The sequence below is a fragment of the Pseudogymnoascus verrucosus genome (genome assembly GCF_001662655.1).
Source record: "Pseudogymnoascus verrucosus strain UAMH 10579 unplaced genomic scaffold scaffold_50, whole genome shotgun sequence".
Taxonomy (NCBI): Eukaryota; Fungi; Ascomycota; class Leotiomycetes; order Thelebolales; family Thelebolaceae; genus Pseudogymnoascus; species Pseudogymnoascus verrucosus.
The window spans coordinates 102,211-115,560 of NW_017263701.1; the positions used below are offsets into that span (position 1 = coordinate 102,211).

At 50.4% G+C, this 13,350-nt stretch overlaps 5 protein-coding genes across 5 annotated transcripts; 3 read left to right on the forward strand and 2 right to left on the reverse strand.

Moving 5' to 3' along the window:
* Positions 1-13: 13 nt before the first annotated feature.
* VE01_08410 (uncharacterized protein) lies at positions 14-822 on the reverse strand. The gene is made up of 2 exons (XM_018277835.2): positions 477-822; positions 14-421 (listed from the first exon to the last, which is right to left on the reverse strand). Exons 1-2 carry the CDS (start codon positions 793-795, stop codon positions 171-173), a joined length of 570 nt encoding a protein of 189 aa, XP_018127056.1. The 5' UTR covers positions 796-822; the 3' UTR covers positions 14-170.
* A 143-nt stretch (positions 823-965) lies between these two features.
* On the forward strand, positions 966-7,927 carry POL2 (DNA polymerase epsilon catalytic subunit; the record flags this gene model as incomplete). The annotated part of the gene is made up of 2 exons (XM_018277836.2): positions 966-1,796; positions 1,855-7,927. Exons 1-2 carry the CDS (start codon positions 1,195-1,197, stop codon positions 7,925-7,927), a joined length of 6,675 nt encoding a protein of 2,224 aa, XP_018127057.1. The 5' UTR covers positions 966-1,194.
* A 369-nt stretch (positions 7,928-8,296) lies between these two features.
* Positions 8,297-11,097, forward strand: NMT1_2 (glycylpeptide N-tetradecanoyltransferase). The gene is made up of 6 exons (XM_018277837.2): positions 8,297-8,487; positions 8,728-8,778; positions 8,834-8,937; positions 8,987-9,054; positions 9,105-10,802; positions 10,857-11,097. Exons 2-5 carry the CDS (start codon positions 8,744-8,746, stop codon positions 9,924-9,926), a joined length of 1,029 nt encoding a protein of 342 aa, XP_018127054.1. The 5' UTR covers positions 8,297-8,487; positions 8,728-8,743; the 3' UTR covers positions 9,927-10,802; positions 10,857-11,097.
* Positions 10,138-11,392, reverse strand: VE01_08413 (uncharacterized protein). The gene is made up of 2 exons (XM_018277838.2): positions 11,150-11,392; positions 10,138-11,097 (listed from the first exon to the last, which is right to left on the reverse strand). Exons 1-2 carry the CDS (start codon positions 11,279-11,281, stop codon positions 10,174-10,176), a joined length of 1,056 nt encoding a protein of 351 aa, XP_018127055.1. The 5' UTR covers positions 11,282-11,392; the 3' UTR covers positions 10,138-10,173.
* A 993-nt stretch (positions 11,393-12,385) lies between these two features.
* Positions 12,386-13,264, forward strand: VE01_08414 (uncharacterized protein; the record flags this gene model as incomplete). The annotated part of the gene is made up of 2 exons (XM_018277839.1): positions 12,386-12,517; positions 12,620-13,264. 2 exons carry the CDS (start codon positions 12,386-12,388, stop codon positions 13,262-13,264), a joined length of 777 nt encoding a protein of 258 aa, XP_018127060.1.
* Positions 13,265-13,350: the final 86 nt, after the last annotated feature.

The window sequence follows — 13,350 nt, forward strand, 5'->3', positions numbered from 1 at the left end:
TCAATGAAATGTGCCTGTCATTGCCGTTGATGCCACAGACAAAATCAATAGCTTTTGCTTATGCCGTCTAATTTGTTCTCCCAACACTAAGATCGTGTATACATGCCTACCGAACCCCATATAGATATTGTACACTTACTATATACATTTGTCCGTCCAAGACCCTCCTATCACCAAAATTTCCAATTGCTCCTCTTCCTTGCCTCAACAGCCGCATCTTCCTCTTCCTTCTTCCTCCTCCTCTCTTTTCGCTTCTGCTCCGCTTCAGCCTCTTTCTGGGCCTTTTTGCGGTCAATAATCTCCACCGCCCTCTTCATGTTAATCTTCTCCAACCGCCTCTTCTGGAGACAGAATTCGTATGAGCCAATCCCCACCAAACAGAAGGTTCCCGCTGTCCAGTTGCATGCTCTAACAATCGGCGCTGTTTCTTGTCAGTATGGCCAGTGGACTGGGTTATTTCCGGCTTAAAAACGTACTGCCAAATAGCATCCTTGTTCCACCAATTGCAAAGGCGCTGCCAATGCTAGTGAGGAGACTCTCCCGTACGCATGGATATGTATGTATATTTTTGAAATCCTCCACTTTAACCGTCTTCGCAGCGTCCGTCAGGCTCACATTCTGTGGTCTTCTGCCCGCTGAATTTTGCCCATAGCCTTCCGGAAGTCCGTTTGCCGTCGATGTGCCGTCGAAGACCTCGTAGATCTTGGGTTTGTCGACATGCTCCGGGGGAGCAGTCGCGCCCGGCGGCGGATCCGCAGGGTGTGATTGCCGTTTGGCTCCTTTGTCGTCGGACATTGTGCTGGTCGTGGGGGAATGATGAAGCTCCGAGGCACATATGATGTGGATTGAGGTACATATTGCTTTATTTGGCTTAGCTCGTTATACTTTATTTGTGCACGGACCCCAATCGTAGGGCGCGTAAAGTGATTTACACGACGCGTCGCGCGTACACCAGTGCTGAGAAACCCAATTTGGCTGTTGGAGGGACCACTACAGACGACAGCACTTAACTATTCATTTTGACAATTGTTGCCCGTCTGAGTAGTAAACTTCTCTACGGCGACAAATGGTTACTTTTGTGGTCTCGCATTTCTTTTTTATTCTTCTACCTGCATTTTATACCCTGGCGACTCCAACATAACCACCTCCCCATTCGACGGGTCTTCAGCAGCTCGACAGAGCAAGAACGAGAAAATGGCGGGCACTCGCCGGCCACAGAATGGCTACCGCCGCGGCGGAAAACAAGCATACCATGGCAGCCGAACGAAAACCTTCGCGGCGTCAAGTCGAAATGAGGCAACCTCCGCAGACGAAAAGCGCGAAGCCACTAAGTTGGCGAACGCTGTCGACGAGGCAATGGAGTTTGCACGATATGAGAGCGGAAGAAAAAAGACGGGCTGGCTTGTAAATCTCCAGGCCACGGAATTAGAAGACGACAACAACCCAGGCGGCCGGTCTGCGCTCGACTTATACTTTCTCGAGGACGATGGTGGCACTTTCAAGGCGGCTGTGGAGTTTGAGCCCTACTTTCTGGTCGCGGTGAAGAGGGGCTACGAGCCAGAAGCCGAGGAGTGGCTAAAGCGGGTAGCTGGAGGAGGATGTGTGAAGAGTGTGCGACGGGTGGAGAAGGAGGACTTGCAGATGCCGAATCATTTGCTTGGCTACAGGAGGACGTTTCTTGAGCTTCGGTTTGTAAACCAGGAGGACCTTTTGAGGGCGAGGAGGGATGTGATTCCCATCGCAGAGAAGAATAAGAAGCAGATGAATGCTATGGATACATATGCGGAGGTCGCCAGGTTAGTAAACCTTGACGGGGGAGAAGAGCCGAGCGTAACATATGCTAATGAGATACAGCGCGAATGCAGGCTTTGACCTTTTTGACGACGACTCACGAGATAACGATAAACAACTTAATACGACGATTGTGGATGCGAGCGATTTCATTGTTGACATTAGAGAATATGATGTACCATATCATGTGCGGGTCCTGATCGATTTAGACATCAGAGTCGGAAAGTGGTATGAAGTGGAAGCAAAGCATGGGCATACGTCGATAAGATGCATCACAGAGAGGTTGCAGCGAGCAGACCCAGTCATCATGGCCTACGATATCGAGACGACAAAATTACCCCTGAAATTTCCAGATGCCTCGATCGATCAGATTATGATGATATCGTATATGATTGACGGGCAGGGCTTTCTCATCACAAATCGAGAGATTGTTTCCGAGGATATTGACGATTTCGAATATACGCCTAAGCCGGAATACCAAGGGCCTTTTATGATCTTCAACGAGCCGGACGAGAAGGCGCTGATAGAGCGCTTTTTCCTACACATTAAGGAGGCAAGGCCAACAGTAATAGCGACATACAACGGAGATTTCTTTGATTGGCCATTCGTCGACGCCAGGGCCAGTGTCAACGGCATAGATATGTACCAGGAAATTGGCTGGAAGAAGGACAGTGAAGATCAGTACCAATGCAACTACAGTGTGCACATGGATTGTTTTCACTGGGTCAACCGCGACAGTTACTTGCCACAGGGAAGCCGAGGCTTGAAAGCTGTGACGGTTGCAAAGCTTGGGTACGATCCAGATGAGCTCGACCCGGAACTGATGCTTCAGTATGCGAGCGAAAGGCCGCAAACGTTATCAGAATATTCCGTCTCCGATGCGGTGGCGACGTATTATCTGTACATGAAATACGTGCATCCCTTCATCTTCTCACTGTGTACTATTATTCCTTTAGGACCAGACGCGGTCCTCAGAAAGGGAACTGGTACTCTATGCGAAATGCTTCTGATGGTTGAAGCATATCAAAAAGAGATCGTCCTTCCGAATAAGCACGTAACTCCGAAAGAGTCTTTCTGGGATGGCCATCTTCTCGAGTCGGAGACTTACGTTGGTGGTCACGTCGAGAGTATAGAGGCTGGTGTTTTCAGGGCGGATATTCCGGTCAATTTTGCTGTTGACACCACGGCCATCGATGAGCTCTTGGCAGACCTCGATGCTGCTCTTAAATTCAGTATCACTGTCGAGGAGAAGAAGAACCTGGACGATATTACCAACTACGACGAAGTCAAGCAGCAAATCACTGACCGCCTTATAAGCTTGAAGGCGACAGCGAACCGAAGCGAACGACCCCTTATTTACCATTTGGATGTTGCCGCTATGTATCCCAATATTATGACGACCAATCGGCTACAACCCGATTCTATGATCAGCGAGTCAGATTGCGCAGCATGCGACTTCAATCGTCCAGGTAAGACCTGTGACAGGAGAATGCCATGGGCATGGCGTGGAGAATACCTACCCGCCAAACGCAATGAGTATAATATGATCCGGCACTCGCTCGAAAACGAGAAATTTCCCGGGAAATGGCCAAATAGCCCCGCGAGGACTTTTGAAGAATTACCAGCTGATGAACAATCTGCCTTGGTGAGGAAGCGGTTGCAAATATACAGTCAAAAGATCTATCACAAAATTCACGATTCGACGACAATCGAGAGAGAAGCGATTATCTGTCAGCGTGAGAATCCGTTCTACATCAATACAGTCAGAGATTTCAGAGATCGTCGGTACGAATATAAAGGCCAGCACAAGGTTTGGAAGGGGAAAACGGACGCACTGAAATCTTCAGGCGCATCCCAAGCGGACATCGATAATGGCAACAAGATGATTATTCTGTTCGACTCGCTGCAATTGGCCCACAAGGTTATTCTGAACTCCTTCTATGGATATGTCATGAGAAAAGGTTCTCGCTGGTATTCTATGGAAATGGCTGGTGTTACTTGCTTGACTGGAGCCCACATCATTCAGATGGCACGTCAGCTGGTTGAGAGGATTGGTCGACCCCTGGAACTCGACACGGATGGTATTTGGTGCATGCTTCCCGCCACATTCCCGGAGAACTACGGATTTACCATGAAGAATGGGAAGAAGTTTACTATTTCTTACCCCTGTGTCATGTTGAACCATCTTGTTCACGACAAGTTTACCAACCACCAATACCAGACGCTCAAGGACCCTGCAACCTTCAGATACGAGACACACAGCGACAACACTATCTTCTTCGAAGTCGATGGTCCATATAAGGCCATGGTGTTGCCGACATCCAAAGAGGAAGACAAGAACTTGAAGAAGCGTTATGCAGTATTCAACGATGACGGAAGTCTGGCAGAGCTGAAGGGATTCGAAGTCAAGCGAAGAGGAGAGCTGAAGCTGATCAAGATCTTCCAGCAGCAAATCTTTAAGTTCTTCCTGGAGGGGACAACACTCGCCGAGACTTATGCCGCAGTAGCCAAGGTCGCCAATAGGTGGCTTGACGTGCTGCACTCAAAGGGTGAAACACTCGCGGATGAGGAGCTCATTGACCTTATTTGCGAAAACAGGAGTATGTCAAAGACGCTTGCAGAATATGGTACGCAGAAGTCGACGTCTATCACAACAGCAAAGCGACTGGCAGATTTCCTTGGAGAGCAGATGATCAAGGATAAGGGGTTGAACTGCAAGTATATTATCTGCGCAAGGCCCAAGTCTGCTCCGGTTACTGAGCGCGCTATTCCGGTTGCTATATTTTCTGCAGAAACATCAGTCAAGCGCTACTACCTAAGGAAGTGGCTCAAGGAAGACCCCGAGAATATGGATCCTAGAGCACTACTGGACTGGAACTACTATCTTGACCGTCTCGGGTCTGTCATCCAGAAGCTCATTACTATTCCTGCCGCGCTTCAAAAAGTCCGCAACCCCGTCCCAAGAGTTGCGCATCCGGAATGGCTTCAACGACGAATTAACACCAAGGACGACAAGATGAAGCAGAAGAAGATGACTGATCTGTTTGCTAAGCAACCGCTGGAAGATATTACAAACCTGAAGGACCAGACTCTCGGGGATCTGGAAGACTTCGGAACGCAAATATTGAAGCCGAAAACCATAGCCAACCTGGTTCTGTCATCTCAGTCAAAACCACAGAAGCGAAAGTCGCCCGAACCTGCAGTTCCGGTATCAGTTGACCCTTTCGCCGCTTTGCCAAAGACTATGCCTGATCCGACAGAAGACTATATTGGCTTCTTAAAGTATCAAAAGCAGAAGTGGAAGATCCAAAAGCAGGCGCGGATTCGTCGTCGACATCTCTTTGGTGAGACGCGGGCCGCTGCCTCTAGTGATATTGGAGCTACCTTCCGAGTCCAAGCCGAGCTTGTTTACAGGAGCACCTGGCAGGTGCTGCAGCTTAGTGGCACTGAAAGCCCGGGCACAGTATTGGCACATGTGTTGATTGATAACAAGGTCCACACCATCAAAGTGAAAGTACCACGCAGTCTATTTCTGAATATGAAAGGAAAGGATTTGCCAGATGTGGATATTGAGGGATGCTCAGCCCAGAAGGTGTCTCACACTCTCCCGAATGGACATCCTTCAGTGCATCTATTCAAGCTCACAATGTCGGAGGATGTGTACGTCAATGAAGCCCGAAAGCTCGCACTACTCTTCAACCACCCAAGTGTCGAAGGAGTTTATGAGAAACAAGTACCCCTGGATGTCCGCGCTTTACTGCAACTCGGCACCCTGTGCACGTTTGACGATACTCAATCTGGTGTCCTTGGTAAGGGTCTTGAGCATGGGTTTGACTTGTCCTCACTGAAGCAATCTGTGGCAAAGAACCCCTATCTGACCGACTCTCCGATGGCATACCTTTACCTGTACCATATTGTGGCAGGCGAACGCCAAATCTTCGCCATATTTTCGAGTGCGAGGGACCAAGCGCACATCGTTATCCTTCAGAACTCCAGAGAGAGTCAAGAGCTTCCGAATATCGCCAAAATATACACGGACGCCCTGGCCAAACGGTTTTCCGAGGCGGAAGGCAAGGCATGGCAAGACTGCTTTGATTACCAAGACAAGATACAGTTCACTACTAAGGTTGTATCCACCAAGCGCAAGGCACTCCTTGAAGTGGGCGACTTGGTGAAGAAGATCAAGAACGATGAAACGAAACCACTCATGCTCGTGATTCAATCTCCACAGAAACGTATGCTTCTGCATGATATGCCAGTACTTGCCGACTTCCCAGTCTTAACGCTTCAGCACGACAAAAAGGATGTCTCGTTCCCACCTCTTGGGTGGCAAGCATTCATTGCAAAGCGCATCATCAACAACTACCTTAACCTTGGCTCATGGATCTCCGAACTCACGAACCTGGCGAGATACGGCGATGTGCCACTTTGCAATTTGGAGCGTGACGATCCAAGATTCTTGATCGATATCGCTTACGCCAGGAGGCTAGAGAAGAACAATGTTGTGCTTTGGTGGTCAAGTGGTCCAAGACCTGATCATGCGGGTTATGAGAAGGACGATGTACTGGGGCCGCTGGAGACGGTTCAAATGCCCACTGTCAACAACCCAGGGACATATTCTTCTGTTTGCATTGAGATTGATGTCCGAAACCTGGCGATCAATACTATATTGACCTCGTCTCTGATCAACGATCTGGAAGGTTCTACAGATTCAGTAACCTTCAATCCTGCTGCTCCCCAAGATGACGCACCTACCGATGGAGCGAATGTCTTGTATTCTGACAATGCGTTCGCTGGAGCAGGTGTGACGGTACTGCGAGAGATGGTGAAGGCCTGGTGGACAGAGGCATGCAAGGGCAGCCCAATGGCGGACATGATGGTTCTGCATCTACTGCGCTGGGTCGAGAGCCCCAACTCTTTTATGTACGACCGCTCTCTACACTACTATGTGCAGATGATGTCGCGCAAGGCGTTCCAGCAACTTATGGCCGATTTCCGCCGTGTTGGCTCTCACGTCGTTTTTGCTGATGCCAACCGCCTGCTGCTACAAACTACGAAAGCTGAGGTCGGAAATGCGTACGCGTACAGTCAGTATATCCTCAAATCGATCAAGTCGAAGCCGCTTTTCCATTTTCTGGAATTGGAGATCAAGGAATACTGGGACTACCTGGTTTGGTACGACGAGTTCAACTACGGTGGGAAGGGCTGTCAGGAGGTCGTCGAAGCTGAGAACCAGACGTTGGAGTGCATCATGCACTGGCAGCTTGCAAAGTTCTTGCCCGAGCCAATGCAGCCTATCTTCAATGACTGGGTTATTCAGTTCATCGATCTGATGCACGGACTGAAGAGGCCGCAGTTCGAAGACCCCAACGCCACGCCCCGGCCTACTCTCCTCCCTGTCCGCGCGCTCGGTGAAGACAAGGCAGACAAGGTCGTGCTGGGCAAAACCTTTGAGAGGCCCCTAAAGCGACAAATTGCGCAGCTCATCCGCCGACAGAAGGACGAGATGCTCCACCCGGAGCTTGTCATGGACTACCGCTTCCCGTCGCTCCCGGGCTCCCATCTCACCTTTACCAACCCGGCCCTGCAGCTTGTCAAGTCTTTGATGCAGGTCCTCTCACTGGACAAGAATATCATGCTTGAGGCGCGGCTCCTTCGCAAGGAGCTCCTCATGCTCTTCGAGGTGCGCGAGTTCAGCTCCGAGGCGACATTCGTGAACCCCTCGTCCTCGCTCCGTTTCCAGCAGGTCATCTGTGACACCTGCACGATGGCGCGCGACCTAGATTTTTGCCGAGACGCGGACCTAGTACCTGACGAGGGTGCCGCGGGTGAGTCCCGACCCTGGAAGTGCGGGTACTGCGGGACGGAGTATGAGCGGATTGTGCTTGAGCAGCGGATGATTGCGGATGTGGAGGCACTGGTGACTCAGTGGGCGACACAGGACCTGAAGTGTGTCAAGTGTAGCGGGGTGAGGATTAATGATTTTATGGAGCACTGCTCGTGCAGTGGTGAATGGGTGGGGGAGATGAAGCGCGCGGATGTAGAGAAGAAGCTGGCTATATATGAGAAGGTGGGCAAGTTTTACGAGCTCAAGATGCTGAAAACTGTGCTGGAGGATGTGCTTGGGGGGTTATAGAGGGGGGTGGGAAGGTGGGAACGAGGGGATTGGCATTCTGGATGATGGGATTAAAGGCGTTTTGGGGATGGGTATGATATGACTGGAGCAGGAGCTTTACATGAGCATTACATGAGCGCTTTAGTGCGGGGCTTAGATATAGGCAATGAATGGACAAATCTCAACAACATGCTTACTGCGCTTTTAACAGGAACGAATAGAAATTCCTCCACAACACTGATGACTGTGTATGTGATTGGTAGCATTGTATGTTTTGCGGATTTTTATATTATTTGCGGCTATCGTCGCCCACTTCTATGAAGCCATGCAATTATGTAACCCCCCACTCACCCCACCAACATCCCAACACCCCGCTCCGATCCGCGCTCATAGCTAACTGTTATACGTATATATGCGTCACCCCTCTATTTATTTCTCTTCTTCCCTCTTTCTTCTTTTCATCAATCAATAATTCGATTCTCCGTCAATTTACAACCTGCATACACCAACACACGCATATTTCGACGGTATGGCATTGGATATGGCTGAGCCTCATGCATTGGAGATGTCGTCGGATCAAGGTAACGTACAGTAAAAGCATGACGGGTGTCCAGGTCCTCAATTGTTTCTTTCAGCTCAGCTCAGCTCAGCTATGGAGGCTATGGTCTCACGACCCTTCCTTCATCGCGAGTCAGACAGAGCTGGAGGAGGCAGTTGAAGACCTGGTTCTGAGAATATACCGTATGAACTTGATCTAGACAATTCTAGCGCATAAGGACATGCTTCCCCCTCCCCTGTGGTCACAAACTCATGAAGTGTAGCAAACGATCTCTCAAGATGTCTACCGATAAGATTACCTTCTTGATGAACTGGTAATTGGGAGACAGATCTTGGTTGATTGGGGGATGTAGGCTGATTTTAGGTTAGGCACGCGACGCCATACCATGCTCCGGTCTACTTGGCCCAGAAGAAAGGATACTTCGCCGACGAGGGTATCAAGGTTGCTCTGTTGGAGCCGAATGACCCATCCGGTAGGAAGCACTTTCAGTAGCCATGGAGCATGAAACTAATCCCCGATAGATGTCACCGAGATAATCGGAAGCGGAAAAGTTGATATGGGATTCAAGGCCATGATTCACACTCTTGCCGTAAGTCTACGCATAATCTACTGACAGTCCACCACCTAACATATCCCCAGGCCAAAGCCCGTGACTTCCCCGTCACGTCCATCGGCTCCCTCCTCGACGAGCCCTTCACCGGCGTCGTCTACCTCAAGGACAGCGGCATCACCACCGACTTCACCTCCCTCAAGGGCAAGCGCATCGGTTACGTCGGCGAGTTCGGCAAGATCCAAATCGACGAGCTCACCCGCCACTACGGCATGACGCCCGACGAGTACACCGCCGTCCGCTGCGGCATGAACGTGTCCAAGGCCATTATCGAGGGCACCATCGACGCCGGTATCGGACTTGAGAACGTCCAGATGGTCGAGCTTGAGGAGTGGCTCGCGTCCCAGGGCCGTGCCCGTGACGACGTCCAGATGCTTCGCATTGACGAGCTCGCCGAGCTGGGATGCTGCTGCTTCTGCTCCATCTTGTACATCGCCAACGATGCCTTCATTGCCGCGAACAAGGACAAGGTCGCTGCGTTCATGCGGGCCGTCAAGCGTGCTACCGACGATGTCATTTCCAGCCCCGCTGAGGCGTACAAGGAGTACATTGACGTCAAGCCGCAGATGGCTGACCCTGTCAACCGCAAGATCTACGAGCGCTCGTACGCGTACTTCTCACAGGACCTCAAGAATGTGGAGCGTGACTGGAAGAAGGTGACTGCGTACGGGAAGAGACTGGGTGTTTTGCAGGAGAACTTTGTGCCGAACTACACCAACGAGTTCCTGACCTGGAACTTGGAGGGCGACTCGGCTGACCCAACTGGCGACCAGAAGCGCATGGTCGACTTGCAGAAGGAGGTCGCTTGCTGTGGTGGTTTCCGCAGACTGAATGTTCAGGTTAAGGCTTGATTGCATTTTGGGATCCTACTTTCGTCTTGGCTGTAAAGCCGGATGAGCCATTCATTTCGAAAATGAGTTTATAAACCCTATATAACGCCCTAGTAGCAGTAGATCTTATGAATACTCGTCTACTGGTACAATATATGGTGCAGCTCACACTTGACACTAACCCTACGGCCAAAAGACTGCAAATTTAGAGCCGCTGTATATCATAATTCAAACCACCCTCTCCAACGTAATTAGCTACGCCATTATATTAAGGTTTCCATGAGCTTAATGCCTTCTCCTGAATCTCCCAAATTGGCCTAGCCAACTCCACGAACTTGCTACCGAATTGGTCCAGCACAAGCCGGACATGGTCCTCCTTAGCTGTACTATCTCGACTTCCCGTTCCATTTTCGCCACCAAATGTTGCATTCCACCAGGCCTGTTTCCACTCCTCAACCGCTAGCTTTGCAGCATCTGAATGGGGTTGGACACCACTTGCGACAAGGTAAAACGATGATCTCTTCGCATGCTTCTTCGCGGGTTTAAATACCTGGACTGAAGAGAAGCTGCTGAAGCGATATATAATCTCTAAGGTGTCCCATCCCTCAATCTTATGTAATAAGACAACGATTGTTCCACCCGATCGAATGCGCTGGAGTGCCAAAATCAACTGCGAAACGGTCAAGCGACGTGCTTCATAATGCTCTCGATATTCGGGGCGCTCATGCGTCCGAAGTACCTGGCCGTCACAAAATATCAATTGGAACGTCTGGCCCCAGAATGGCCTCTCGTCGCGAAAGCTGGTGCGATCAGGGTGCGTGAGGGGTATCATCTCCACGCCATACTCCTTCCCCAACATCGTAACGTCGAGGAAGAGCATGGTCGAGCTAGAGCGCGGTAGGAGCACCTTGTGGCCGCTCTGCTGTAATGGGAGACTAATCCCAAAAGCAGTTGCCTTGGGATTGTACTTTAATGCACTAGCTGTATAGCCACCCGGCGCCATGCAGATATCTAAAATATTCATATTTCCTTCAGGGTTGGACTGTTGACTAAGGCAACGGGTGCAGCTTTGCATCTCGTCTCCGATTTCTTGCATCATCTTATATAACCTATAAGCCTCTTTATTCTTTGCACCATCGGCCGCGCGGCGTTGTCGTGCAAAATATTCGTCTCCGCGCTCGTTCTTCCACCCCTGTTTTATTTTTTAGTCTTACTTGTTTAGCAAAAATTAATTAGGGACTTACCCTTTCCCTTGCTGCGGCAAGCCTTCTAAAGGCATCATTTTGCATAAAGAACTCCTGTAGAATAGAGTGAGGATGTAGTCCTAATGTTTCGGCCTCGTCTAAATCAACTGTAGACTGCGCTTGGGTAGACATAGTTGCTTGCGGTTGAACTCCTATGAGTATTTCATTTAAATTAACAACGGCGTAACGGGCGTTGCTACTTAATGAGAGATATGTCAAGGCTGTGAGGGCTGTGCAAAGGGTGCCTTCTTTTATAAGTTCTACGGCCATCTAATCGATTCTTGTTGGTAGACATAAGGCTGGGAGCAAGACCTATAGGAGCGAACCTTCCACCGGATTACCATTCTCAAACATCAGCCACAGAATATTGTTCCTAACTAAGCATCGCGCATGCCGCCATATGAGCGACTCTTAGTATTATTGCCAGCCTTGTAATTCTCAGCCTATGATAAAATAACACGTCGAAAAAGGAAAACGTGCTTGAAGTAGGAGGCTATAGCCTGTGCATGGTGGACGGGGATAGAACTGCTGACTATCATGGCCACCTCACTTCGGGCCATCCCTTGTGCAAGAATCGGCTTGTAGTCAACGAGGCTACCGAACATAGTCAAGACTAGCCAGCAGGTTGATAAAATACCTCAGCGTTTAACCTTTTTTTAGTTGTGAATTTATTGGTAAGATGAATAGAATTGCACGATCAGTGTGTCTAGGAAGCAGCTAAAATGCCAATTACAAAAATGCACTGCCTCATGATATAAATGTTAGGATGATGGTCGGCAAACATCAACTAGAATAGCACAACATATCATCCGCATGGTAATATTATTTTCACACTTAGAAATAAGAGCTTAAATATGAGCTCATCTCTTAGGTTTAGTAGGATTGAAGAGGCGTACGACCTCTGCCATTAACTATTAGGTATCACAAAGTATATGGTCACAAGCGACCTTTTCTGTGAGTTGAGACAATATAATTATTTATACGTGACTTCCCATGATATATTCCCAATGGGACGGATATAAAAACACCCATCGATACCCACTGCCCCTACCCCCCCCGTGCTGAGTTGCCATAAATTCGAGCCCCGCTACCCCGCCATCAAACTGCGGGGTCCAGGGTGAGCGTCACCCCACGACCATCCTCAAATACCCCATCCCCCCACCACAAAAACCACACCTAACCACCAAACACTCACCCAATCTCCAACTTCCATCAGCACCCCCTAATCGCCCAACAATGGCTCCCTCCCTCCCAGCCCTCTTCTCCCTCGAAGGCCGCACCGCAGTCGTCACCGGCGGCACCCGCGGCATCGGCGCCCACATGGCCATCTCCCTCGCCGAAGCCGGCGCCGACATCGTTCTCATCCAGGTATTGACCCCCCCTCTTCTCCTTCCCCAATCCCCGATCGCCCTTCCAAATCCCCCCCCTCAAAAAAAAGAAAGACCCCCAACCAACTAACCCCCCCCACAGCGCGATGAATCCAACACCACCACCAAAACCGCCATCGAAGCCCTCGGCCGCACCGCCACAATCCTAACCTGCGACCTCTCCTCCGCCTCCTCAGTCGCCTCTCTCACCCCCACCATCCTCGCCTCCCACGACCCCTCCATCCTCCTCAACTGCGCCGGGATCCAACGCCGCCACCCCTCTGCCGCCTTCCCAGACTCAGATTGGGATCTAGTCCTCCAAACCAACCTCTCCACCGTCTTCACCCTCTGCCGCGACATCGGCGCGCATATGCTGACCCGCCCCGGTCCACACAGGGGGAATATAATCAACATCGCCTCACTCCTCAGCTTTCAAGGCGGATTGACAGTGCCCGCGTACGCGGCGGCTAAAGGGGGGGTAGCGCAGTTAACAAAGGCGCTGAGTAATGAGTGGGCCGGGAAGGGGGTGAATGTCAATGCGATAGCGCCGGGGTATATCGCGACGGAGATGAACGATGCGTTGATTGCGGATGCGGATAGGGCGGCGAGTATACTGGCTAGGATACCGGCGGGGAGGTGGGGGAGGCCAGAGGATTTTGGGGGGGTGGTGGTTTGGCTTGCGGGGGGGGGGAGTGCGTATGTTACGGGGGAGATTGTTACTGTTGATGGGGGGTGGATGGGGAGGTAAAAGGGGGGGGGAGGTGGCTAGGTAGTTAGGTATGCGTAGGTTAGTGAGTGTGGTATTGTTGCGATTTAGGACATATTTTGTTTAGA